This window comes from Harpegnathos saltator, unplaced genomic scaffold (genome assembly GCF_003227715.2).
Source record: "Harpegnathos saltator strain DR-91 unplaced genomic scaffold, Hsal_v8.6 scaffold53, whole genome shotgun sequence".
NCBI lineage: Eukaryota > Metazoa > Arthropoda > Insecta > Hymenoptera > Formicidae > Harpegnathos > Harpegnathos saltator.
Genome location: NW_020230349.1, coordinates 148713 through 173664, shown reverse-complemented (window position 1 = coordinate 173664; position 24952 = coordinate 148713). Strand labels below are relative to the sequence as shown.

At 39.6% G+C, this 24952-nt stretch overlaps 6 protein-coding genes across 11 annotated transcripts; 3 read left to right on the top strand and 3 right to left on the bottom strand.

Annotated features, from left to right (window-relative positions):
• Positions 1-123: 123 nt before the first annotated feature.
• On the top strand, positions 124-3444 carry Sse (extra spindle pole bodies like 1, separase). Its single transcript, XM_011154221.3, has 9 exons — positions 124-820; positions 936-1146; positions 1262-1548; positions 1615-1751; positions 1834-2056; positions 2158-2468; positions 2550-2717; positions 3072-3217; positions 3292-3444. Exons 1-9 carry the CDS (start codon positions 602-604, stop codon positions 3432-3434), a joined length of 1845 nt encoding a protein of 614 aa, XP_011152523.1. The 5' UTR covers positions 124-601; the 3' UTR covers positions 3435-3444.
• Gmppb (GDP-mannose pyrophosphorylase B) lies at positions 2612-5949 on the bottom strand. 2 transcript variants are annotated; one of them, XM_011154222.3, is made up of 6 exons: positions 5639-5949; positions 5203-5366; positions 4730-5123; positions 4460-4621; positions 4067-4298; positions 2612-3953 (listed from the first exon to the last, which is right to left on the bottom strand). In XM_011154222.3, the coding sequence occupies exons 2-6, from the start codon at positions 5353-5355 to the stop codon at positions 3785-3787; spliced, it is 1110 nt and encodes a 369-aa protein (XP_011152524.1). In that variant the 5' UTR covers positions 5356-5366; positions 5639-5949; the 3' UTR covers positions 2612-3784. The 2 variants fall into 2 exon arrangements, with proteins under 2 accessions (XP_011152524.1, XP_011152525.1); XM_011154223.3 differs by lacking the exon at positions 5203-5366 and having other exon boundaries at positions 5639-5948.
• A 312-nt stretch (positions 5950-6261) lies between these two features.
• On the bottom strand, positions 6262-7712 carry Rpn12 (regulatory particle non-ATPase 12). Its single transcript, XM_011154220.3, has 3 exons — positions 7534-7712; positions 7229-7301; positions 6262-6938 (listed from the first exon to the last, which is right to left on the bottom strand). The coding sequence occupies exons 1-3, from the start codon at positions 7654-7656 to the stop codon at positions 6319-6321; spliced, it is 816 nt and encodes a 271-aa protein (XP_011152522.1). The 5' UTR covers positions 7657-7712; the 3' UTR covers positions 6262-6318.
• A 1261-nt stretch (positions 7713-8973) lies between these two features.
• eEF1gamma (elongation factor 1-gamma) lies at positions 8974-11773 on the top strand. The gene is made up of 8 exons (XM_011154218.3): positions 8974-9184; positions 9312-9461; positions 9832-9895; positions 10036-10178; positions 10455-10757; positions 10839-11159; positions 11243-11395; positions 11476-11773. Exons 1-8 carry the CDS (start codon positions 9173-9175, stop codon positions 11629-11631), a joined length of 1302 nt encoding a protein of 433 aa, XP_011152520.1. The 5' UTR covers positions 8974-9172; the 3' UTR covers positions 11632-11773.
• mRpL49 (mitochondrial ribosomal protein L49) lies at positions 11623-14207 on the bottom strand. 2 transcript variants are annotated; one of them, XM_011154217.3, is made up of 3 exons: positions 14028-14207; positions 13033-13219; positions 11623-12950 (listed from the first exon to the last, which is right to left on the bottom strand). In XM_011154217.3, exons 1-3 carry the CDS (start codon positions 14139-14141, stop codon positions 12670-12672), a joined length of 582 nt encoding a protein of 193 aa, XP_011152519.1. In that variant the 5' UTR covers positions 14142-14207; the 3' UTR covers positions 11623-12669. The 2 variants fall into 2 exon arrangements, with proteins under 2 accessions (XP_011152519.1, XP_011152518.1); XM_011154216.3 differs by lacking the exon at positions 14028-14207 and adding an exon at positions 13793-14020.
• A 142-nt stretch (positions 14208-14349) lies between these two features.
• On the top strand, positions 14350-24745 carry east (enhanced adult sensory threshold). Of its 4 annotated transcripts, none has more exons than XM_011154214.3 (7): positions 14350-14423; positions 16102-20496; positions 20969-21044; positions 21679-21941; positions 22062-22217; positions 22364-22677; positions 22793-24745. In XM_011154214.3, the coding sequence occupies exons 2-7, from the start codon at positions 16126-16128 to the stop codon at positions 24453-24455; spliced, it is 6843 nt and encodes a 2280-aa protein (XP_011152516.1). In that variant the 5' UTR covers positions 14350-14423; positions 16102-16125; the 3' UTR covers positions 24456-24745. The 4 variants fall into 4 exon arrangements, with proteins under 4 accessions (XP_011152516.1, XP_011152517.1, XP_011152515.1 ...); XM_011154215.3 differs by lacking the exon at positions 14350-14423 and adding an exon at positions 14629-15114 and having other exon boundaries at positions 20969-21002; XM_011154213.3 differs by lacking the exon at positions 14350-14423 and adding an exon at positions 14629-15114.
• Positions 24746-24952: the final 207 nt, after the last annotated feature.

Sequence of the window (24952 nt, the reverse complement as noted above, 5' to 3'; positions counted from 1 at the left end):
TTTTTGTACATTTAAATTTCAAAGGACTCTGGAATATTGAACATTGTTTATGTATCTGATTTAATTAAAACAACCTTACATATAAAGAAAAAAGTCAATTTTGAATTTGATTTTTTATACTAAATATATGTACAATTCAAACGTAAAAGTATCGAAAAAATAATCGATTCTATAATAGAATCAAGATCGATTCATCGTTCAGTTATCACTCATCTCTACCGGCAGATGTCGCTAGTGTAATAGCTTTCATGCGCATGTTCTGATTTAACTTATGACCGTTAACTAAAGACTGAAATTTGCAAGATTGTTTGAAAATTTATAACAAGTATTTAATTAAGGATACGTATATCATCTGGATGTACATTTCTATTGTTTAGTGAATGTATGTATTGAGTAGTTTTTGATTTAGTCATAAAATGTTGTTATTGTCGGAGAATTGTAAAGAGAATCATTATTAGTATCGCATTGTGAAGAGTCGCACAATTGTCAAGAAACAATGAATAAGTAGAATCGCACATTACAAATTTTTGTTTTCTGTAACACTCTTGAACAGTGATGAAGTTATTGTACCTAAAATTAACTGCATCAGTACAAACTAATTATGGCACATGTTACTGATAAAATTATGCAAATCTTACATAAATGTCATCCCAATAAAGATAATTATGAGGATAAATCGGGGAATTTGAATAAGTCCCTGGAAAAAATCAAGAGTCATGCAGAAAGATTACTTATAAGTATGCCAAGTATGCCAAATAACTATGTAGGATGTGTTGAATATGCTAGTTTAAATAAAATGATAGCTACCTGTAATTTAAAGGTGAGTAACAATTTTGTGTGTTATTACAATAACAATAATATATATATAGATAGAAATATAATTTGAATGGATCAGTATTAATACCAGATACATGTTTATTCTTTTTATATTATAGATTGGAAATGAACTCTTGGCTATCCATCATTTAATTGAATCTCATGCAGTGATCCTTCGACAACAGATTTTACATAGGCATCAAAAAACCCAAATGCGCGAATCCTTATTGAATATACCACAAACATATGGGCTGAAACCAACATATGTGAAATTTGAGACCAAATTTTCATACGATATATTAAAATCAAAACTGGTGGAACTACCAAAAGGTTTATGTACATATATACACATTTTCTTTTTCTGTGTAATATGTCTTTGAATAAATGTTTTATATTTCTTTAATGTCTTGTAATGTCTTATATTTCTTTTTTATGCTATCCACAGAATGGTACATACTCCAAGTTACTGTTCAGTATGAATCTTCAAACGTACTAAAGTACAGAAGTATATCTAACTTAATGAGTGCTATACATATTACAATACTTCCAACAGGACCATCTGAAATAGAACCCCTATGTATAACTTTGCCAAAACCTGAGATGGAAGTCTCTTATGATATCTGTACAGAAATAAAAAATATATTAGATAGTTACAAAACCAAGCTACAAGCTACTTATACAAAAAATGAATATTATTGGATAATGCGCAAAGAACAAGATAATAAGATGAAGGTAAACCAACAATGAATTCTATATTTTTTTGTAATATATAAATTCACAAGATAACTCTTGTTATAGATGGCTATAGATGGGCTGGAGACTACATGGTTGAGGGAATGGAGAGTGTTATTTATGGCTGATCCTATTGAGGATTTGGAAATAATAAATGAAATTCATGAAATGATTGATAAATTGATATTGGATTCCAAATTTTCGTGAGTGAATGTTAGATTTTAAAACTCACTACATTGTTATTTATTCGCAGTATTCATTAGATTTCATTATTGTATATTTCAGTGACAAAATATCCAAGCGATGTAAATGGCTCTTGAAAAAAGTATCCACAGGTGCATGTTTTCTTACATGTGAAGAAATAGCACGTGCAATTAAATTCCTACTTCCTGAAATGAAATATGAAAAACTTGCAAATAACATTATTTTATCTATTTATGGCATTTTATCTCGTACAACAAAGTTAAAAGATGCGAAACGGAAGACATTAGTTTTAATAATTGATGAAGTAAGTATATATAAAATGTTCAGGAATAATTAAATATACTATGTACTAGTATATGTTTATGTAAATTTCTGTTATAACTTCGTATCTTTTATTCTGTCAAGCATATAGATTACATAGCATTTGAAGCAATGGAAATCATTAAAAACCATCCTGTTACTCGTCTTCAATCTTTACATTTAGTGTACGCATTATTCAAAGAACATGAGGACACCATAGTAGAAGGATGTAAAATCATTAAAGCCAAAGAGGACATGGGTATTTGCATAGTCAATCCGTCGGATAATTTACATAAAATGGCAAAACGAATGAAACTTTTCATAGACTTCTGGTTACCACAATGGAGAAGCTATTATGACACAAAGCCTAGTGAAGAAATATTTGAAGATGCGCTAGTAAATCATGACATTTTAATGTAAATTAAAAAATTTTATATCTATTTGTAATCGGACTTTCATCTCATTACTTTCTGATTATATCTTTTTTTCATGTGTAGGTATAATGGTCACGGAAGTGGCACACAATATTTGTCTGGAGAAAATATTGAGAAGACAAAAGTGAAATCGACCGCTTTATTATTCGGATGTAACAGCATGAAGTTACTTATGATAGGCGGAAAATATCCACCTTACGGTATCGCAAACCAATATTTAATAGCATGCAGGTAAAAAGAACATTTATTTATTTCTCTATAATATGCACAAGAAAATGTTTTTTTTATTCAAATGTAAAACTGAGAAGTTCTGTACATTACGCGCGAAATTGAGAGAATTATTTTGTTTTCAATCGCGAAATTCAACAGACCTTTTTAACAATACCTTCTCGGCAAAAAAACAACAGCAATTAGTAGTGATTTAAGAAATTTGTTGTATATACAAAACATTGAAGTGTTGATTGAATTTTGCCTATTTTCTTTGGTCGAAGAGAATCATTAAATTTTTAAACGTATGCTTTATCTGTAATTTTTTATTTTCGCACTTTGATATTTTGCACATTAGTATATTCATTAGATTTTTAGTCCTTGTCTCTTAGGCATGCTGTGGGAAGTAACAGATGTCGATATTGATAAAATGACTGCAGTCTTTGTGAGTAACTGGATTCCGTCGACATCCGAAAAATCTTGGGCCGAAGTGGACATTAACAGGTGGACGTATGGTAGTTTAAGTTAGTATTATAAACCAGAAATATTTACATCTTTCTAATTATATGGGATAATCATCTTTAATCAAATTCTCCAGAATTCACAAAGAATGCTGAAAAGAATGAAACAAAAATGGAGTCAGAAATGTTGAGAGCAGTGGCAAAGTCCAAGAATATTTGCACACATTACATGACTGCAGCCGCGATAATAGTGCGAGGTTTACCAATAAAGATTGTATAAATTTCTCCGATATTGCGACTGATATTTGCAGTATTGATGTAAGGTCTTTTTGAATCACATGTAACGTGATAGGAGGGCAAAACAAGATTACAGCAATTGATTATAGAGTAAATGTTTATATTTTTAAATATCTTTATGCCAAATTTTCAAAAAAGTGCGATAACTATATAAAAAATAATAAAAATGAATAGAAATAAGTTAGATAAATATGCAGATTACTGGTATCTCTGCATATTTACTGTAAAATATTATGCGCGTTTCTCTCAAAAACTGTTATAAATCTGGAATCGTATCTCTTAATCTGGATTATTATTGCCTTCGCTAATTCGAGCTCAAATTATGGTCTTTGGTCACATAATGATCTGTGGTTCTGGTACAGAAGTAGAAATGCTCTTATGCGGTAAAACTTGTCCGCCGTTGATATACAGTTCATCTTTTACAATAACATCTTCTCCAAGCACAGTTGTACCCTCCATTCTCACCCATCGCCCTACAACGCTCCTCCAACCAACTATGCATCTGTATAAATATTTCAAATTATTTTGTTGATGAAAATGTTATAGATGTATAAAAATTTTGGTGTCTATACAGAAAGTAAACAATTTAATATATATAATGCAATAATTATTTACCCATCGAGCCACGCGTGCTCTTTTATCACAGCTGCTTTAAGAATAGTGCTTCGTTTAATACAGCATCCGTCCGCTAATGTGACACCAGGTCCGATCGTAACATTAGGTCCAATTCTGCAATCTTTGCCGATCACAGCTGTTGGATCTATCAAGACATTGCCTACAATACCAGGTCCAGAATGAAGTTGCTCAGGATGTTTTTGCCTCAACGAAGTAAGATACATAGACATTCCTATATGAAATAATATTTCTATATATATAATAATATATATAAATAACGATTAAATATGGCTAAACAAACATATAATATAATTATATAATATATAATATTACTGTTTGTAGTTGAAGTATAATGTATAAATTATATTATATTTCTATAAACATATCGTTTACCTGTAAGGAAGTCTTTAGGCTGGCCTACATCCATCCAGAAACCTGGTAATTCCATTGCATACAATTCTCCATCTTGAGCCATACTTGGAAAAACTTCCTTCTCAATACTTGTGGGTTTCAATTCTATTCTATTCAGTACACTGGGATTAAGGATGTACATTCCTGTATTCATGAATATCGAATTTTTTTTGTACTACCGAGATATATATATATATATATATATATACAATCCACTGCTAGAAATTTCCCATACGAATGTCATTATCCTACCTGCATTAATTTTGTTGGATATAAACTCTTGTGGCTTTTCAACAAAGCTCTCAATTTTCCCATCTTCTCCATATACAACTACACCATATTTTGATGGTTCCTCCACTTTAGTGACGACTATAGTTCCTTCTTTCCCATGACTTTCATGAAATTCAAGAAGTTGTTTAAAGGGAAAATCACAAATGATGTCAGAGTTCAGGACAAAGAATGGGTCATCACTGGCGCATAAATATTCACGGGCAAGTGCAAGAGGTCCTGCGGTACCTAATGGTTCTGGTTCATGAGAAAAAATAAGTTGTACTCCTAACTTCTTTGTCTCATGGACTAATTCTTCTTCCATCTGCTGCGCTCGGTAAGAGACAGCCAATATTACTTCTGTTACATTTGTTTGTACCTAAACATAAGAAAGAAACATATTTAAAATATTGGATGAGACTTTGATAACCCAATTTTTTATATATTCTGATATATACAAGTGCTTCAATCTGATGCAAAAGCATTGGCTTATTAGCAAATTCGACGAGTGGCTTAGGCCGACTTAAGGTGAGAGGTCGCAACCTAGTTCCATAGCCACCAACGAGTATTAAAGCACGCATAGTTTGCAATTTTTTTCTCTTCTCATGCATTTCTATAAAATCTGTAATGAGTTACAAGCATGTAGTGGTTATAATGAAAGAAAAGTAATTCTTGTTCTTAGTAAATACTGTGTTACTAAATTTCAAACAAAAGATAATATAATCAATTTAAGATATAAACACCGATTCTGCATTATATTATTTTCTAATTAATTCGTGACGAAAGAAATGAATCGTTTATATCAAACATGAAAAAACATGTCCGATAATTAATACTATATCGTATTATTTGCTCTTGTTAAAATATAATATAATTATATGCGATGTTACTTACGTACGTATTCGCCTCGTTAAAAGAGACGATCTGATATTGGCGATAAACAGTGCCACGTAAGATGTATACTTGAAAAGTGCAATTGTTACGTGTTTACGAGTACATTCGTGGTTATGCACAATTCCACTGTGCGAAGTCGCACGATCGACATGAGTAAATATAAGTTAATGCAAACATAGGTTTTATGTATTTTTTACGCATGTTACGTCGTTGTTCTCGCGATTCGCGTTTCACGAGTACTTCTCGTGGCTAATTAATTTTTGTGCAGTTTCGGCGGGCGCCATATTACTACTTGCTCGTGTAATTGTCACTTGAACCGCCATTTTTAACGATAACAATAATAACGATTAACAAATTTTGTTATATATTTGGTGACAATAGCATAATATTCTTTTTGTAAGTAACATAATTTGAGAATTATTTATAATATATTCTGTGTATGTACGATGAAAAGTATTATCGTACATAATTATCAGATATTATTGATAAATAAAATGTTTGCTTGAAATTTGTAAAATCCACATGTATACATTAGAAAAAAAACTAGAAAAGTTCAATATACATATATGTTAAATATATATATATATATTACAAAAACCAAGAGGCTAGATTTGCAAACATTGTAGAGGAGTGATACAATGTTTATTTAAATATAAAGTACAGAAAAATGCACAAATGTATTATACAATCATCTCCAATTCTCGGGCATAATCTATCGCGAGAGCTGCCAATTCAGAACTTGGAATAGGCTCCTCAGACTTCTTCTCATTAGTCGTGCTGAAATAAAAGTAGCCATCCTTCGATAGATTCCAGTTCTTCTTAGAAGCAAACGTTCTGATGTCTTTTTCCGTGCTTAAATTCAACATCCGTGCAGCATCCTGAATGGAGATCTTGTCGTATGCACTCTCCATGCACGCACCAATTTCATCGCGCACGGTATTCAGTAAAATATCAATGAAAAAATTGTAGGATGCAGCAGGCACATTGCCCTTGGCCAAAAATATTTTGTTGTATGAACCTTCCATCAAATATTGCTCCAGACTTAGAGGATGCCTTATATAGACATTTGACTGTATTTGATCTGATGGCAAGAGCTCCAGTTCTGTATGGAATTCAGCAACTCGATTTTGAGATAACAAAAACAGGAGATTCAAACCAAGAAGCTGATACTTGTATGCTGATTCCAATAATCCAGACTTATAATCAAAATAATAACACTTTAATTGTGCCATATACCGCTCAAAAGAAGGTATATCTTCAGTTGCAATACTCCATTGTGCTCCAATCTCTAATATATCTCCTGTAATTCATGGAAGGTTATATCAAGATGATAATCGTAGTGTCACAAAATTAATTAATAAAGCTAATTAATAAGTTTGTTAATAAAGCTTGTTGAGGTTATCAGATAATAAATAAAAAGGAATCTAAATAGCTTTGGACTTTTTTCTTTGTATCTGCCTTTTAGAGTCTAAAGATATTTTATCCTTTTATTCTTATTTGATACCAACTTGTTCTAATTATACGGTATATTGTTTAATATATTACTGTGATATAAATATCATGATATTTAAAGTAAGTCAATATACATACTGGCAATAAGCAATTCATTTTGACTAGCAGTGTTGTTTGACGTCGGGAGGAACATCAGATGAGTAAGGCCAATCTGCAGGAGATAATTGATTTAATTATCAACGTTAAACATATATAAGTTATCAAATTTACACGTATAGTCATATTCAAAAGCAAAAGTGTCGAGGACACTTTAAACATTATAAAGTTTCATGAGAAACGATGACAATCCATTTTGACACTCACACAAACACGATGAAGTTATAGTCGTGATATTTCGTCAATGATTATCTTATTTAATATTGCAAACAGAACGAATAAATTACCTTTAATTGATTAAGCAATTCGCCACATTTTGTCAAATTACATGGACTTTTTGTCCATTCTCGTTTTAAATTTTGATACAAAGAAACAACATCCTTGAGAGCCGCCATTTCTAATCTCACCATAGATTAATCGAATAATTCAGATACGCAATGAACAATTCAATTCTGCTGATGTTGAACTGCAAACATATCAACGAAATTGATGCATATACGATAAACACGAAAATGATATTTTTTTCATTAAGAACGATCTTTTCGTACGTTTCAGCAACCATCAATATGAAATATACTAATTTCAATTCGATATTTATTGGTACAGTCAATTGCAAAATGATTTGCACTGCTTATTCAGATACAGATTTTCAGTGCTGGGTACTGGAAGTGAATATAGCTAGAATAATCGGTATTGTTATGACTCTTGAATTATCTCCAAGCTACTCGAGGCCTAATATAAAATTTATCTAATGCTGACAACTTTGAGAATTGCCTCGTCGGTGCTATCGTGTTGCATTCATTTCGGATGCGTTCTTAAACGCATCCGAAAAAATCGTGCAAACTGTTTTGCAATTGACTGTTCAATATTTCTATTCATCATCTTCACTATCACTAGTCACTACACACTGTCACTGTCACTATTGACATTTACGGGATTCTCTTTCTGATTTTGTTTCTTTTTCGAAGTTCTTTTTCGAAATTTGTAATCGATAAATACGAGGCTAATGTTACATTTTATCACTTATAATACATTATGATACAATAATATTTCATCACTTATGATACTACTTATAACAATGTTACGCAAATAATATGTAACAAAGTAATCAAAATACCTGTTCACTAATAAAATGTAAAAGAATGTCACATAGATGCTGTACAAAATTTGTAATATCAATAGCTTTTATATCAAGCTTTGTGATAAGTAAGTATTGCTACATTTGTAGTATAATTAGTTGTACATAGCATAAGTAACATGTATATTAACAATATATCTAAAAGAAGACATTTATAGCTTCAGTTTTTTATTCTATATCACCTTATACTATCTTGGTGAATATCAGGCTGCATAACAATGAATATAACTTCTTTTTACTGTAACAAGACATGCTGTAACATAGAAGGAGAAAGCAACTTAACTCAAAACAACTTTTCACTATGTTTCGAACCAAGCTACTTCTGATTTTATCCTGCGAGAGGAATGCTTGGTCTAAATATATATGTTGTTGCTGATGCGAACTTAAGGCTTATTCGCATAATATTCGTGGCTGTTGAGGCTGCGTTCCGAAATTCATTGCCAGTACTGAAAATCTATAGTATACGTGACACAAATTATATATTTTCAGTATTGGCAGTGAATTTTGGAACGCAGCCTGAATTATCCAGCCAGAATCTGGCAATTTCCAATTTTCGATCGAAAAATAACAAATTTCGGATAGTTCTATGATCTAATGCGAAATTTTATAATTCGGCTGTACCAAATGGAAAATAAATTCTCCTATTGGAAATGAATGTCATCGCATAGGATATCGCACATAATCTGAACCTGCCTTGTCTCATAGGCGGCGTACGTCGTGCTGCTTCGTGCATTCAAGCAGAGCGATCTTTACCGGCCTTTCGTTTCCTCTTCGCGTGACTGGATACAATGGCGTCCGGAGTAAGTGACTTTCACGCGGATTTTCACCGTTCGGCATCGACGCGATGGCACGTCGATGGTGTTACCGGATTATACGAAAATCAAGCACGATTAACGTAGCAACCGCGATTCCTTTCATTTTTTTCAGACCCTCTACACGTACCCGGAAAACTTCAGAGCCTACAAGGCCCTGATAGCGGCCCAGTTCTCTGGCGCCCGGATCAAAGTCGCTGAAGATTTCGTATTCGGCGAGACTAACAAGAGCGAGGCATTCTTGAAAAAGTTCCCGTTAGGCAAGGTAAATTTTATCTTTTTGAACCATTGTTCATTTTTGTTCCCTTCACAAATGTTTTACCATTATTATAATGAAACAGCTGACATATGATCTTGTCACATATGATGAAAGAAGGATAAAGAATGGTTCTTTTTAGTTGCATCATGTTAATTTTTTTATATTAGAAACGAAGCTAGTATTCAGCATAGAAGCAAAAGAGAAAATTGAGAGTAAAAGTATAAAAGGCTAAAAAATACTGTCATTTTTTTATATACCTCTATGTATCACTGTATGATTAATATACAGATATATCAATGGCAATCTATAAGAGTTAAGCCGTTGGTAATAATTGAGGTTAATGTATAATTGAAGGCGCACTATGTAAACTTTTCAGGTACCAGCATTCGAGACATGCGATGGTAACTGTATTACAGAAAGCAATGCAATTGCTTACTATGGTAAGAGAGACTAAATCTTTTTTGAAAAGATTTATTTTGTATTAGAAGCTTATCTGTTTATTTATAAGTTACATCAATAGACTTTGTTTAGCAAAAATAGAGAGAACGTATATATATATATATATATCTTATATTTACAGTGGCTAATGAACAATTAAAGGGAAAAACTGACATCGAACGCGCATTGGTTATCCAATGGCTTGATTTTGCTGATTCTGAAATTCTTCCTGCCAGTTGTGCTTGGGTATTTCCTTTGCTTGGAATAATGCCATATCATAAGCAGGTATTACTGTAAATTCTGTATATTATCTGTATTTTTATTTAGTTTATCATATGTATACAATTAAATGTATCCTCCTTCAAAGGCAAAATTAGCATACTTCATAGCTATTTCTTGTAACTCAAGGAGGTAGATTAAGCTCCTCAATGTTATATTTACATATGTGCTGATATGCATTTACAATATCGCGTACATTTATGATACACTGAGGTTATAATTCTTATGATTGTTATCACTAAAAAAATACTTGATAATGATTCTTTTTATAATTATTTTTAGACTGTTGAACATGCTAAGGAGGACATAAATAAAGCGCTCACTGTTTTAAATTCGCATTTGCTTACACGAACTTACTTAGTGGGAGAGCGATTGACTTTAGCAGATATTTGTGTAGCTATGACATTGTTACATTTATATCAGTATATTCTTGAGCCGGAACTACGTAAACCTTATCAGAATGTAAATCGATGGTTCCAAACTGTCATTTATCAACCTGAATCTATTGCTGTTATTGGTGCCTTTAAACTGGCAGATAAAACTCTCGAATATGATCCCAAAAAGTTTGCAGAAACTCAAGGAAAGGTTAGTATTGAAGAAAAATATATAAATATAAAAAAGACGTTTTACATACAAATATCAAACTTATCTTTTATTACTTCATAGGTTTCGAAGAAAGAAAAGAAAGAGTCCAAAAAGGAGGCTAAGGAACCGAAAGAGTCAAAAAAAGAGTCCAAGACTTCAGCGGAAAAGGCTCCAGCAGTAGAGGAAGAAACTGATGCAACAGACGAGGCTTTAGCTGCCGAACCGAAAAGGAAGAATCCCTTCGCTTCAATGCCTGAAAGCTCCTTTGACCTCGATGATTTTAAACGTTTTTATTCCAACGAAGACGAATCTAAGTCTATTCCATACTTTTGGCAAAAGTTCGATCCAGAAAATTATAGCATTTGGCTTGGCGAATACAAATATAACAATGAATTAACTAAAGTATGTAGGCACATTTTTGTTAAACTGGTGTTTCGAAGTTGTTGAACATTATGCTGTTAATATACTACCTTTTTCTCCTGTAGGTTTTTATGTCATGTAATCTAATTAGCGGTATGTACCAACGGTTAGATACTATGAGAAAAGGTGCATTCGCTAGTGCTTGTATATTCGGAGATGACAATGACAACACTATCAGTGGTATTTGGATCTGGCGCGGACAGGATCTTGTTTTTACAGTACGTCTTAGTGCAAACGTAGCTTGTATATATAGATATAATGTGTACATGCATCTTTCTCTTTTTTTTCTTCTTTATAGCTAAGTCCAGATTGGCAAGTGGATTATGAATCGTATAGTTGGACAAAGTTGGATCCATCTAAGGAAGAAACCAAGGATTTGGTTAAGCAATATCTCAGTTGGACTGGCACGGATAAAGAAGGACGCAAGTTTAACCAGGGAAAAGTCTTCAAGTAAATCTTGACACTTGCATCAAATAAACAAAAATCTATTCGCATTAAATAAATCTAAAAAAAAAAGTAACAAATATACCGCAAGAAAGTTTGTACACGTCCTTTAAAAATCCTGTATTTGATAGGATAAAGCAGCATATCCGGGATCTTTCACCTGAGTATATTCCTTTCTCTCGATCTCTTTATCATGTAACGTGCATTATGTAGTTTTCAAAACATTGGAAAATAACTCCAAACGTATATATAAAAATATCATTAGGTTTTATTATGGGGAGAAGTATTTAAAATCCACAAACTTTTGTATCCAAGATAAAAATATTAGAATATCGCATATTTATTTTGATATTTTACATATGCGTGTATACACAAAGGCACATTCATAGTTTCACTTAAATCATCAGCATGTTTGACCGCATATTTTGTGTTTACTAGTATCATCTTACATATGTGTATGGAAAACGATACTACAGAATGAGATAAATATATCATATATATATATATATATATACTACGTACAAATAGAGAAAGAGAGCAAAGACTTACACTTTGAGCCCTATGTTAAGCTTATGAAAATGTAATTATTTTACCAATAGTATACATGTAGATTTGTTATGATTATTATTTAATCCGATATTTGCGTAACATTGTACATCTTTTTATTTCAGATCTTTTCATTAATTTAAGATTATTAGATGTGCAATACGCGCGCGCATATATATACTACACTTATGACACTTTAAGAACGTGTACGAGTAATTTCTTTAACATTTACATAAATATATATTTTCAAACTAATAAAAGTAATGTTGAAGAATGTTAAAATACCTCTTATCTTCTTGACTAATCAATAAAAAGTAAGATTGGGTGAATATTAAAAAAAAAAAATAAAAAAGAAAGGTTGCTAATTCTTTTGAGACATATTAAAACTGAGTAAAATGGTTAATGGACTATTAGTAAAGGTACTGACATATTTGGTAACACAACTTTATTATTTTTCTTATATTTACAGTAGATAACAATTTATTCCTAATCATGAAGACTCTTAGAATCCTTTCATGTCCATCCATTCCTTGATACGAGATACATAATCTCCTTGGAATTTAATTCTACCTGAGAATTCGTGTATTTGAGAACAAATAGTTTTCTTCTTCAAAAAGTAGTTCTTCAAATAAGTCTTTAATTCATGCTCTAATTCCCATATGTCTCCCTCAATATTGCTAACTATTGTAATCTTTCTCATTCCTCTGTATGTAATCTCCAAATATACAGGTTGCATGTGATTTCTTGTACGACGTATAAAATATGGATAATCGGTTGGTGAAGCTATAAAACAGATGGATAGGATAATTTTTTTAATGTATGAGCTGAAATACATATGTATAGGGAATATTGAATAAGAGTTTACCACATGCTGGTTTCCAACCAGATGGCAACTTGATGTCACCAGTGGGTGGTTTAGGTATTGTTTTATATGGAAGTAAACGCTCTACATATTTCCATTCATTTGGATCTTTTGTTATCTCATAATCTGTATAATCCTCAGGTGTTGTATATACAGGAGATGATTTGTAACTGGCCCATCTGTGTTGAATCTAACAAAGAATTAATTTATTGAGCCGTGCACTGATGTTAGGAATTGACAAGCAACAATTGTTATATATTACATAAATATATCAAAAATTACAATTAGATACAAGAAATTTATCAGTTTTTACATAGTTTTGAGTAATATAAATTTTTTGTATTTTATACTGCGTACATATAACAGAAAAACTGCAAAAAGCAAATAATAATTATTGAGATTATCTTAAATTTTGGCGATGTCAGTTTGTATGACCACATATAACTATATACAAAGTATATGAGTACATAGAAAACAATCGTATATTTTTTTTCTAATTATGCATGCTCTAGTGTAGTCTCTTATTAATGGACGATGCTTATAGGTTAGTATTATGACATTTTCTCAGGTACTAATGGAATCGACATAATTTATTCAGCAATAAAAGGTTGTGAGCTTGATCGACACGTTGCTTTACAAAGCACCAAGCACGCTCAGATAAGTGGCGTTTAAACCGAAGCAAACTTTTTATCACGTGCTCTACTCCGCGAACATGACACCCATACCGCGTATCACCGTTTGTAACAAACGTATTGTAACAAACATTGTCGTATTGCTGTAATTTGTTGTGCGTAATTGTGTATTTATCGATGCGTAGATGCAACCGATAGACATCGTAATCACGACACGAAGATTGCGAAAGAGAGCCGAGAACAACATAAGAACACATTGCTCGTGACGACTACATGAGAGGGCCCTTCAACAGCATCGTGTCGAGGTAATCGCAACGGGATAACGGACGACGAATTCGCGAACGAGTGGAAATTTCGCGCGATTACCTGAGCGCCAACGAGAGCGATCGCATGAGATCTCGTCACGACGTAATCTGGCGGCCGAGCGGGCCTCAGGATCGCGGCGAGGTCGACGCGTGTTAAAATTCGAAGGGCGGCCATTTTGGGACTTCGGTAAATAAGGGTCCGGCCGCCATTGATGCGCACGTACGACGGGCGCGTCTTCCCTTTCGTGTGTTCTCTCACTCTCTCTCTCTCTCTCTCTCTCTTTCCCTCCCTCCCTCTCTCTCTCTCGCTCTCTCTCTCTCTGTTGTCGCGGCCGACCGCTGGGTAGTCCTCGTGTCGCGGCTACCCGCGTACCACCGCGTCACCGCTGACGTTCATTTCCTCGGTCGGACTTGGGCCTCCGCGGCCGCTGCCGACGACGAAGCGATCCCGCTTTAGGTAGGTGGACTCGCTCGGCTATACAAAGCTAAAATCCGCGGTGTAACGCGAAGTCAGTTAGCGCGCACGCACCGTAGCGATCGTCAGGCTAGACGAGCGTGGCGCGGTGAGACGGGGTGAGACGAGACGAGGCTCGACGAGGCGAGGCGAGGCGAGCCGAGGCTAGGCGAGGCGAGGCGAGGCGAGAGACGTGAGACGAGACGAGACGTGACGAGAGACGTGAGACGAGAGAGACGAGGTGGCGAGGTGAGGAGGTGAGCGCTCTGTAGCCGCAGCGGTCGTCGCTGCTGCCGCCGCCGCCGCCGCCGTAGCTCTCATTTTCACGGCGGCGTCGCGACGCTGCCGGCGGTCCGCGCCGTGTTTTTATTTGTCCTCCCGGAGTCACGAGCGAACACGCGTCGTGCTGTATGTAGTGCCGGCGCCGGTCCCCTTGTTATTTCGACCACGGGCGAACCGCGCGCGGCTCGGCGCGCAGGGTTGCACTTTGCGGTGAAGTAACGCGCGCACCAAGCATTATCGCAAACGGGCTATGCGGCTGGGAGAGGTCGCGCGGCTCGGCCGCCAGGTGGCGGTAGCCTGAAAACAGTAGGACGGCGTACACCCTGCAACGGGACCGTCTTTTTCACGGGGATTGTCGTCCGCGTTTTCTCGCGATCACCACGTACCTACGGCAGAATTTTCGGCCCCCGAGGTGAGTACTCCCGTCCGAGCTGCCGTAGAGCCCGCAATCGGCCGGCGCCGCGGGCCCGCTACGTCGCGCTACAGCTCCGAAAATCCGAGTCGAACGCGACCTTTTGTTTATTCGTGGCGATTTTTTCGCGACGACTTGTCGCGACGATTTCACGGCTTTCCAGCGCGATCCCGACCGGATTTTCGCACTCGGCAGTTAACATGTGGCACGCGCTTTCTCGCGGGTGCGGAATCGCGACGATCGGCTCGCCGTGAGCCGAGATATCGCGCGAAATATTTCACCGTGGCGGTGGTACCCGTAGTCGCGCAGCGCAACGAGGCGCTCGCTCCGTGTATCCGTGTGTTAATGTGAAGTTTGTCACGTAATTTTTCTGGCGGCCAGGGCCGCATCTATCAACCCCGTCGTCCTGTCCGTGCCGCGCGTCAGTCACCGACGATAAGGATCGTGCGCTTTTCTTTGCTCGGCGTTGCACTCGCTCTCGCCGTTCGCTCGCTCACTTGCACGCGCGCGCGCGCGCGCGCGCTTTTCTTCCTCGTCCCTATCTCCTCGTTCGCGACAGGAAGGTGTTTGCCTTTTGATTATACTCGCAAAATCCCGTGCGCCGCTTTCGCGTCGCAAACTTTGCTCGCGTTAGGCTCGCGCGTACACACTACCGTCGTTCTTTACCGTCGTTAAGGTTTTTTTGACTCATTGCGTTCGCTTTTCTATGAACTTTCTTTGCCTTTTAAACGAACCTTTGTCAGTGAGTAATATCTTCTTTTTCTTTTTTTCTCTATTGTACATTCAGGTCTCCTAACATGGGATATGTTGTTCTCCGTGCGGTTTTTAATGATATTAGAATATTCCTGAATCGATATAGACGGTTGTTGAGAATTATTTAATGTGTATAAATTATTATGAAGCTATTATTGTAAACAATTGGCGATAAACAAATGCACATTTTGGTAAAGAGATATGGCATCTTAGAGGATGTAAATGATATTACAGGAGCCCAATGTGGGTGGAAGTGAGATGGCATCCAGGGAAAAGAAACCCTTAGCGCCTTCCAAACCAAAACAGAAGGCGAGTAGTGACTCTGGCTTGCCATCCAATGAGGTCAAGAATAAAAAAGGCAAATCTTTGCCAAGTATAAAGCAGCAGCAACTTGCGCGAGAGATTTTTGATACAGTAGCAACAGGTAATCAGCTTTCTGCTAAACTAGAAGCTAGCTTGCCACGCAGGAAGGCTCTGAAAAATCTGAAGCGCAAACAAAACTTAAGAGTAGCCAAGGCAAATCTTATAAAGTCCAAGGTTACCAAGAAAGTGACAAATAAGAATATACGCGGGATACCTTCTGAGGTCAAGAAGGGTGTGAAAGCAAAGAAAGTTAAGCCGTGTGAGGAGTTAACTGTTAAATCAATTGGTATCTCTCTGAGGCTTTCGGAGAATCAGACAAGCAGCGGAGACAACGAAGGCAAAGGAACTGAAACACCAAGTAAAAGTGCCAAGAACAATCTCAGGACCAAGAAGACCAAATCTACATCTTTGAGAAGCATAGGGGAATCAGGAAACGAAGACGTACAGGATACAGAGGAGGCTAGTGTCACATCCAGCACAAAGAGCAGCCCTAAGCTTGGAAAGAAGAGAGCAATAGAAAACGCTGATCTTTTGTCTAAGAGTGCCAAAACAGCAAAGTCAGCGAACTTGAAGAAGAATAGTGTGAAGGACATTGTAAAAGTTACAGAGGGTGATAACAAAAGTGCTAAGGGTAAAAAGAACACTGGCAAGGAATTAGATTGTGGTAGTAGTTTAAAAAGCAATACTAGCATTGAGAAAATTTCAAAAATCGTTTTGGATAATAAGAGTTCTATTGATCTTACTATAGACGCAGTTATTGCTTCAATGTTGAGTGATTCTGAGACTGACAGTCAACAAAGCGTTACAGAAAAGATTGAGGGAAAGATAACGAGAAGTAAGAAAATGTTGGTAGACGAAAATATTGCCGCCGACATTGAGGTAAAGAAGGAGCCTGATACCGAAGACACGAAAGTTACATCAGATGGGGAATGTATAGAGCCGGATCAAGGACTCCACCCCCAGAATGCGATCCAGTTGAGGAAGAGGTCGAAGTTACCGGTCAGTCATCCCATTGACCAAGTATTTCAAAGTAGCCTGCGAAATGGGAAGCAACGTCATCTATCAGATTCGGGGAATTCCACTTCGGACATCGATCCCAGAAGACGTAGACTAAATTCGGACGGGCCTCCTACTTCGGATAATTCGATAGAACATATCTCAGAATGCAATGTAAATATGGACACTTGCTTATCAGATCCTAGCTGTAACGAATCTCAGACCACCGTAGCACCAACCAAGGAGGATATTTGTTCGCTGAAGGATGAAGCGTCCAGGAATTTTGACGCCGAGGATGCCGAGATCGGGTCGGAAATAGAGAACAACAATAATAGCGATCGTGTGGACAGAACGGGCGAGATAGGACCAACATTACGCTCGAAAACTAAAACAAAAAGCACGGAGAATGAAGCGACGAAGGACGATAATACTAAGGTGGAAGACACGTGGATGTCATCTAAATGTGTAGACACGCAGGAGGATTCGAAGAAACTTAATAATTTAGATCAAGCTAGAAAAGACAGTATTTTAGTAAAGCTCGGAGATAAACCTAAAGGCCGTAGAAATAGCTTAAACATAGATATGAAGAAAACCGTTAACTCTTTTTACAATGCAGACAAATCGGACACTACTCCAAAGGCGCCGATAGACAAAATTATAGAAGGCATTAAATTGACTATTGTGAAATCCATCGAAGACAAGATTTATCGTCCCGGATTGAGCAAAAGCTTCGACATGCCCAAGAGCGAGGAAGTTATTGCGCCACTCAGCACGGAGTCCCAGAAAATGGGCTTGGAGGAGAACACCGACGAGGAAAAGTCCATCGTTACGGAAAATGAAAGCACATCGGAAAGCTCGGAAAATTCAGTACCAAAAGTGGCCGATACTGCCAAAGAGATTGAGAAACTAGTCATGTTTGATATTGAGGAAGCAGAGACACATTCGCAAAACACTCAAGAGAATAAAGCCTCCGGTAGCGACAGGATTAACGATGTACATAATACCTGCGAGTCTACGTGTAATATAAGTAGTAATAATGGTACATCTTGCGACAGCGTGGACAAGTCCGAGGCGGGAAACACCGGTTGCAGTGCGGCCAACGATACATCGGCCAACGTCAGTGGTAATGATTCCAAATTACTGGACGAAAATAAGAAGGCCGTTACTACACGCAAATCCCCGAGGATCAGTGATAAAAGCTCAGACAGCATCGGTAGTCCCGAGACGAGGAAATCAAACAGAACACCAAACAAGGTAGCCTCAAGATCGGACAATGTGGACGCGGACGCACAGAAATCTCCGATTTCCAACGAGGACACAGCCCCCCCTGCTTGTGACATAGCGAAAGAGGACACGGTATCTCGTCAGCATTCGGATGATAATACCGTATCGCCTTCGGCGATACCTGCATTGACATCTCTCGAGCGAACAGAGGAGAGACTCGCGGAGGGTCGTACGCAAACGAGAAATGCGGATGAGTCTGAGACCGAGATCTCTCTGAACATTTCCGGCGGCTCGGAGGATTCGGAAACGCTGGAGAGTATATCGCGCGAGGTGGAGAGACTAGTAGCGGGAGATCAGGCTGCCAAATTGTCATCGAGTCCGCCTCCTGCGGACGATGCAACTCTAAGAGACGAAGAGACGAAGACTACCGATATGAAGATGGACGAGGAGCGCGAGATTCAAAGTGTGAGTAAACACGAAGCGTCCGCTCGTTGCGACGACAATTCCGCGTCGTCGGCCGACGTCGCGAATGAAGAAGCGCCGAGCAAGAGCCGTGCAGTCTCCGCAGGGAAAACTGTCCTCGACGCAACGGAAACATCGCAGGAGAATGATGCTGCCTGCGAGACGGTGCGAGGCGCGAAGCATCATAAGACTAGCAATAATCACTCATCAACCACCACGAACTGTGATTCAAATAGTGAATGTAGCTCTGTAAATCCTGTGCCTACACACACGTGCACTTCCGATCGGCAGAACGACGAGACCGAGGAGGATGGTAAGTCCGATCAAGATAGCGGTAACTGCAAAGAATCCAATGATCAGCCCAGTGATGGCACACCCGTGAATTGTGATACGCCGAAAAATGCGGACGAGAGCGCTTCGAATCAAAAGACAGGATACAACGAGACAGCCGCCCTGACGGCGGACGAGAGCAATAAGTCGTCCGACGACAAAGCTTCCAACGACGAGCAGAAGCCAGCCAACGAGGAAAACAGGAGGGTGTTGCGGGCTCGCGACAAGCAGAAGAAAGTTGAGAACAGACAAGGGAGTCGTAGCCGCGAACATGTGGACAACAACGTGAAGGTCAAGACAGAGATCCCAAACTCGAACGTGGACAAAGTCGTCGACAACGACGAGGTGCAAGATTCGACGGTGGACGAGACAAGCGTGCCTGAGAGTTCCCAGAAAGCGGAAGACACAAGCGACTCGCAGAACAATAATGAGGAGGTCGATCCCCTCGAGCCACAGGCAGGTCGCACTCGTCGCAGCAGAGATGGAAAGAGACGCAGGGAAGACCTGGCACCTTTGACGAGCGGTAGCTTAAAGGCGAAGCGTACGAAACGGGACCTGCGAAAATCCGCAGACCAGCAGAACAAGGAGGAGACGTTGCTGGACAACGAGGTCGCCAAGATCAACGAGAACAACAGGTCCTTCTTGAACAAGTACGGTGGTGGTGGTGGTGCCGGTGAACGCGGGGCGGACAGTTTCCACAGTTTCTTCGAGAAGAGTGCGCAAGGTGGGCTCGATAAGCTCGAGAAGAGCTCGAACTTGCGCAGCAAATCGGAGAACGATCTAACGATCGCCGTCGACGAGGTTGGCAAGAGCGAAGAGCGACTCTCGCGTAATCTGTCCGAGAATCACGTGTCGAAGCGGGATGACGATGTGGACCTTCTGGCGGATGCATGCAAGACTCTCAAGACACCGGAGGCGAGCGCGCAAAAGGACTCCGACGAGGCCTCCACGTCCGGCGAGTCGTCGAATAGCGGCACGCCGAAGATTCTGGAGACGCCCGAGGACAAAGCGAAGAAGGAGTCGATTTTGCGCGTGTTGGGCCTGGAGTCCTTGGAGAAAGCCGCTGAACGACTGAATCATCAGAAGGCGCGAAAGGAGCAGTACACTGGTACACTGAAGACCATCATCAGAGTGCAAAAGGAGAAGGACAAGGACAAAAGGGGTTCGCGCTCGCCCTTGAAAATGGTTCTCAAGCAGCAGGGACGCGGAGACGGAGAGGGGGACTCACCCGAGTTCTACACCATTCAAAAGGAGGTGAGAATTTAGGTTCCTGCAAGCTCGATAGAACATAACTCATTTGCTTACATTTTCGGTCTTTTCTCGCAACTCTTTACATTTTTCGGTTTTTCTCTTTATTATTACAGTTGTTGTTGTTATTATTATTATTATTATTATTATGGTTTTTGTAATCTTTCTCTTTGTTCAGTTCAAAATTTGGCAGTTCAAAATTGACCTTACCTGATTACCAATAATGAGAATACCTGGTATTTATTCATCTTCCTCTGTCTCTCTCTCTCTCTCTGTCTCTCTCTGTCTCTCTCTCTCTCTCTCTCTCTCTCTCTCTCTCTCTCTCTCTCTCTCTCTAATTTTTCTTTTTTCAAGATTGACGATTGAGAGAGTTGTTGAGCGACGGCCGTACGCGCGTGTAAAATCAGTAAGCCAATGGGTTACTTTGATATACTTGTATACTTTATCAATCATTACGTTTTGTTTCTTTTTTTTTCAGTTTGGAACCAGTGGTTTGGGAGATAGCAGCTCTGGTGCGAACCGAAAGTTCACTACTAACCACAGACACTCTTGCGGTAATCCTGGTTGCGGGAATAACTAAAAATTGATAATCTCACTTACTCTTCCTCCACTGCTTAGTCCGAAAAAAATTTTTTAACTCTATAAGCGAACGGTTATTGAGACTAGTGCAGTGTATCGAAGATCGTTCATAGTTCGTTGCAATATCTCGGCACAATCAATATTCGAAGTTGTTAACGCTACATTTCATTCTCATATTTTCTCTCGGCGTTTCTGAAGCTACTTACCGTGTGTTTGACGCAATTTAAAAAAGATCTAGCGCAATACGCACCGAATATTACGTGTAAGATCCTCGCAAGTGGTTTAACCGAAAACCAATTGAGTTTCGCTTGTTCCCACTGAAATCTCATATAGAATACCGTACAGTTCTTTTTTTACAGACCACTAGTTCCAAAAACTACACTTACACCAGCCTTATATACGTATATATATTTCGTTTCTTTTTTTTTTGTTACCTTAACAATGCATGAATGTTGCTTTTTACATTATTAAGAGGTATCTGCTAACTTTTCTCTCTTTTTTTATTCTCACTAATAAACTGTTACGTTCACGTAATCCAAGCCGGCAGAGAAGTTATATACCGAGACGTGACAGACGAGGTGTATCTGACTTGAAATTTTATCACCGTAGATGAAGATAACGAGGAAGCTACGCCAAAGGACCGTCAGTCGCTTGTCATTCCAGAGAAGTCCTCTTCCTTCTCTATACACCCCGAGCGCTTGTGCGCGGACGTGTGTTGCTACTGCTTCGGCAAGTTCGGTTCTCTCGACACACCGATGCATCTGGCTCAGATGAAATCCGACGAGAGACGTAAAAAGATCTTGAACATAGAGAGACATCTCACAAAAGACTCGTGCCTATGTGACGCGTGTTACCGTCATGTCGATAGAAAGGTTCGTTGTCCTTGTAAAAACTCTGAGATTCCTGGCTGATCAATCGATCGGACATTAAATATGAACGATTAAGAATAATGTCGCGCACATATACATAATTTGTATGATTCTCTTCCTCAGGCGAACACTAGCCCGACAAATATGCAGCAAAAACCACCGAAGCAGCATAGGCAGCTGATGGTGTTGAAGTGCTCAGCTCGCGAATGCAGAGATCCAGCGCGGCATAACGTGAAACGCCGTTGGCTGCTCAAAATAAAACTCGGGCTTCAAAATCAGGTTAATATACATAACTCGGTGTTGTACCAAGGCGAGTTGAGCGCGCATAAATAAGAAAAAAAGGAAAAGTTATTTTTGTTATGTGGCGCTGATGAGCATTTGTTGTATTCTTCGAAACGTCTATACGAGCGATGTTACCGTTATAGGTTGACATAGACTGGGAATCGAGTCAACACACTTCGATGTCCTTCTGCGTCAATCATTATGGCAAGATTGAGCGCTTCTTGACTTGCGCGTTATGCAAACGACGATTAGTCCGTAATCATACTCATCAGCTGGCCAGTGCGGAAATCGATGAACTAAATCAGTTGGTCGCTCAAGAAGGAATCCCCGTCATATTAGCAGCAGGGACGTTCGTCTGCAAACTATGTCGTTACTTCACGCAGTTACAGCTAAAGTACAAAGACGTCGACAATATGAACACAAATAGCAGGAGTTTCTTCAAGAGTTACCGAAAGAGGTGAGCATGAGATTTCGAGCCTTGTTCTCTTATCTTTTTCTCGCTTTTCCATTTCTTTCTCCGAGAGAGACGAGGTATTTTTCATTGACGAGAGTACTTTCTTTGCGTCATGTAGGATCCTACACTACCATGATATTGAGGTTCCCGAGTTCGAGGATGACGATACGGTGCAGAGTCAGGCGAAGGACAAGGACAAGCGCAAGAAATCCGCCAAGGGTGCGCAATCCAAGAACGGTAGCTCCAAGTCGCCGGACCGTACGATGAACTCGATATTAGAGAAATCGACACCGGAGCTGAGCAAAAGCGAGGGCGGCGCGAACGGTTCGGAGATGGACGCGGAGACTCGCGGCGCAAAGGCGGCAGGCGCGAATGACGAGACCGTCACGGACGTTCAATATCTCGGCATCGAGAGAGCCGTGGAAAACCTGAAGAAGCGCAAACTACTCGACCTGCATGCGTCGTACACGACGACGGAGTCGCCGGTGTCCTCATGCGGTGATGTTTCAAACGACGTAGAGGAGATCCTCGCGATGGACAAAGAGGTCACCTTGACGCGACTGCCGAAACGATCAAAGGTCAACAGCAGTAACAACAACAACAACAGCAATAACAACAACAACAATAACAACGACATCGCGCCCGTGGTACAGAGACTCGGTGCGAATCCTTCCATAAGCGTGCGCACGCTTTTCCCAGGCGAGGAGGAGATGAATCTGCATGCCAAGATCGAATTCGGCAATGTGCGCGAGATTACACCGCAGGGTTGGGAGAAATGTGCTACCATGATCCAATACGACCGCGATACCAAGATGCTCTGGCAAGAGTTGCAGAGACCGTACGGTAACCAGAGTTCCTTCCTCCGGCACTTGATCTTGCTGGAAAAGTACTATCGGTCCGGCGATCTGATATTGGCGCCGAACGCTTCGCGGAACGCGATCAATTACTCCACGTCAGTGCAGAACAGATTGATATCCTACGAGGGCCCGGAGAAGATGGACGAGCCGATAATGGAGCCATTCGGGGTCCCGTCGGAATACACAAACTCGCGCCGCCTGAGCGGCGGTTATATACTGGAGAAGGACAACAGACTCCCGTCCTTGCCCAGTACGAGTTCCTCGATGAAGCCGTCGACATCGTCGTTGCACACGACGAAGGCAAGCTCATCGCCCCCGCGGATGCTCAAGCTCAACACAGGAGTGTCGATCATCAAGAAACCGCCGCCCAATCTGCAGCGAGTTAGCAGCCTGCCGTCCACCAGCACGGCAAACGGCGGCGTGAAGCGGAAAGAGGTGCAGAGACCGTCGTCCGCCGCCTTCAGCGGCAAAGTGTTTCAATATAGCGAGGCGGACATCAGGCGACTGCAGACGATGAAGCGGCAGAAGCAGTTCAACGAGAGATCGTCCGGCGTGCCAAGTGGATCATTGGTTAGTGTCTCGAGCTCGCCACCCGGTCTCAAGGGTTCCCTGCAGTATCAGAAAGGCCAACACACCCAGCAGCACAACCAGCAGCACAGCCAGCAGTTCCAACAGCATCTGCGAATGCAACAGGAGATGCTGAATCGCCAAAGCCGCGGGGATTTTGAGCCGCTCATCTGCGATATGCGCACGAGCGGCACAGCGAACGAGAACAGCTCGACGCATAATCTCATACAAAATCTTAACCTGCCCAAGTCGATTCAAGTCACGACCAAGCCATCCAATCCGATCCCGATTTTGCCGAAAATTCCGAAATCGCTGACGGTGATACCGCAGACCGTCACGAGACCCGTTGACAAATGAAAGAATAAGTACGAAAGATGTAAGTTGGCATGCAGTTCTTGTTTTTCGTGTCTTGTGTTTGCGCGGCGAACGAACGATCGATCGTTATGTACGTAAGAGCGCGACTTGCTACGCGTGCCGATGTCGATTGAGCTACGAGAGAATCGCCGCCAATGCGCGTGATCAACGCTCTACATGATCAATTTGCCTTACGTGAGCGCATCGCGATATGCACTTACCGAGCCTGAAGCTCAACGTACACACGCAACACCCTCACACATGTACGAGGTATAATTAATTGTACGGATACGTTTAAGACTAAGTAAATTAGTAAGTTATATATATATATATATATATACATATATATATACATATATATATATACATATATATATATATATACATGTGTATATATATATATATATATATACATTTGTTGTATCGATCGTGATCACACAGACTCGTAGATAGTAGGATTAATTCGAGCAAATTGTGACACCTCGATTTTAACGACATTT

Coding starts and splice junctions, on each gene's coding strand:
- mRpL49 (XM_011154216.3), bottom strand. CDS start 13,918: ATGTGTTCTTATGTTGTTCTCGGCTCTCTTTCGCAATCTTCGTGTCGT. Junction 13,220..13,792: donor AATTACAGCAATACGACAAT/GTTTGTTACAAT, acceptor ATTCTTTGTTAG/ATTCAACACAGATGGGCCAG. Junction 12,951..13,032: donor TGGTTGGAAACCAGCATGTG/GTAAACTCTTAT, acceptor TCTGTTTTATAG/CTTCACCAACCGATTATCCA.
- Sse (XM_011154221.3), top strand. CDS start 602: ATGGCACATGTTACTGATAAAATTATGCAAATCTTACATAAATGTCAT. Junction 1,147..1,261: donor ACTGGTGGAACTACCAAAAG/GTTTATGTACAT, acceptor TGCTATCCACAG/AATGGTACATACTCCAAGTT. Junction 1,752..1,833: donor ATATTGGATTCCAAATTTTC/GTGAGTGAATGT, acceptor TGTATATTTCAG/TGACAAAATATCCAAGCGAT.
- Rpn12 (XM_011154220.3), bottom strand. CDS start 7,656: ATGGTGAGATTAGAAATGGCGGCTCTCAAGGATGTTGTTTCTTTGTAT. Junction 7,302..7,533: donor AATTGCTTAATCAATTAAAG/GTAATTTATTCG, acceptor TATCTCCTGCAG/ATTGGCCTTACTCATCTGAT. Junction 6,939..7,228: donor AAATGAATTGCTTATTGCCA/GTATGTATATTG, acceptor CATGAATTACAG/GAGATATATTAGAGATTGGA.
- east (XM_025303087.1), top strand. CDS start 16,090: ATGATATTACAGGAGCCCAATGTGGGTGGAAGTGAGATGGCATCCAGG. Junction 21,942..22,061: donor ACCGTCATGTCGATAGAAAG/GTTCGTTGTCCT, acceptor TCTCTTCCTCAG/GCGAACACTAGCCCGACAAA. Junction 22,678..22,792: donor TTCAAGAGTTACCGAAAGAG/GTGAGCATGAGA, acceptor TGCGTCATGTAG/GATCCTACACTACCATGATA.
- eEF1gamma (XM_011154218.3), top strand. Junction 9,896..10,035: donor CAATGCAATTGCTTACTATG/GTAAGAGAGACT, acceptor TTATATTTACAG/TGGCTAATGAACAATTAAAG. Junction 11,160..11,242: donor ATAACAATGAATTAACTAAA/GTATGTAGGCAC, acceptor TTTCTCCTGTAG/GTTTTTATGTCATGTAATCT.
- Gmppb (XM_011154222.3), bottom strand. CDS start 5,355: ATGCATGAGAAGAGAAAAAAATTGCAAACTATGCGTGCTTTAATACTC. Junction 4,622..4,729: donor ATCCAACAAAATTAATGCAG/GTAGGATAATGA, acceptor TCATGAATACAG/GAATGTACATCCTTAATCCC. Junction 4,299..4,459: donor GCCTAAAGACTTCCTTACAG/GTAAACGATATG, acceptor TATTTCATATAG/GAATGTCTATGTATCTTACT.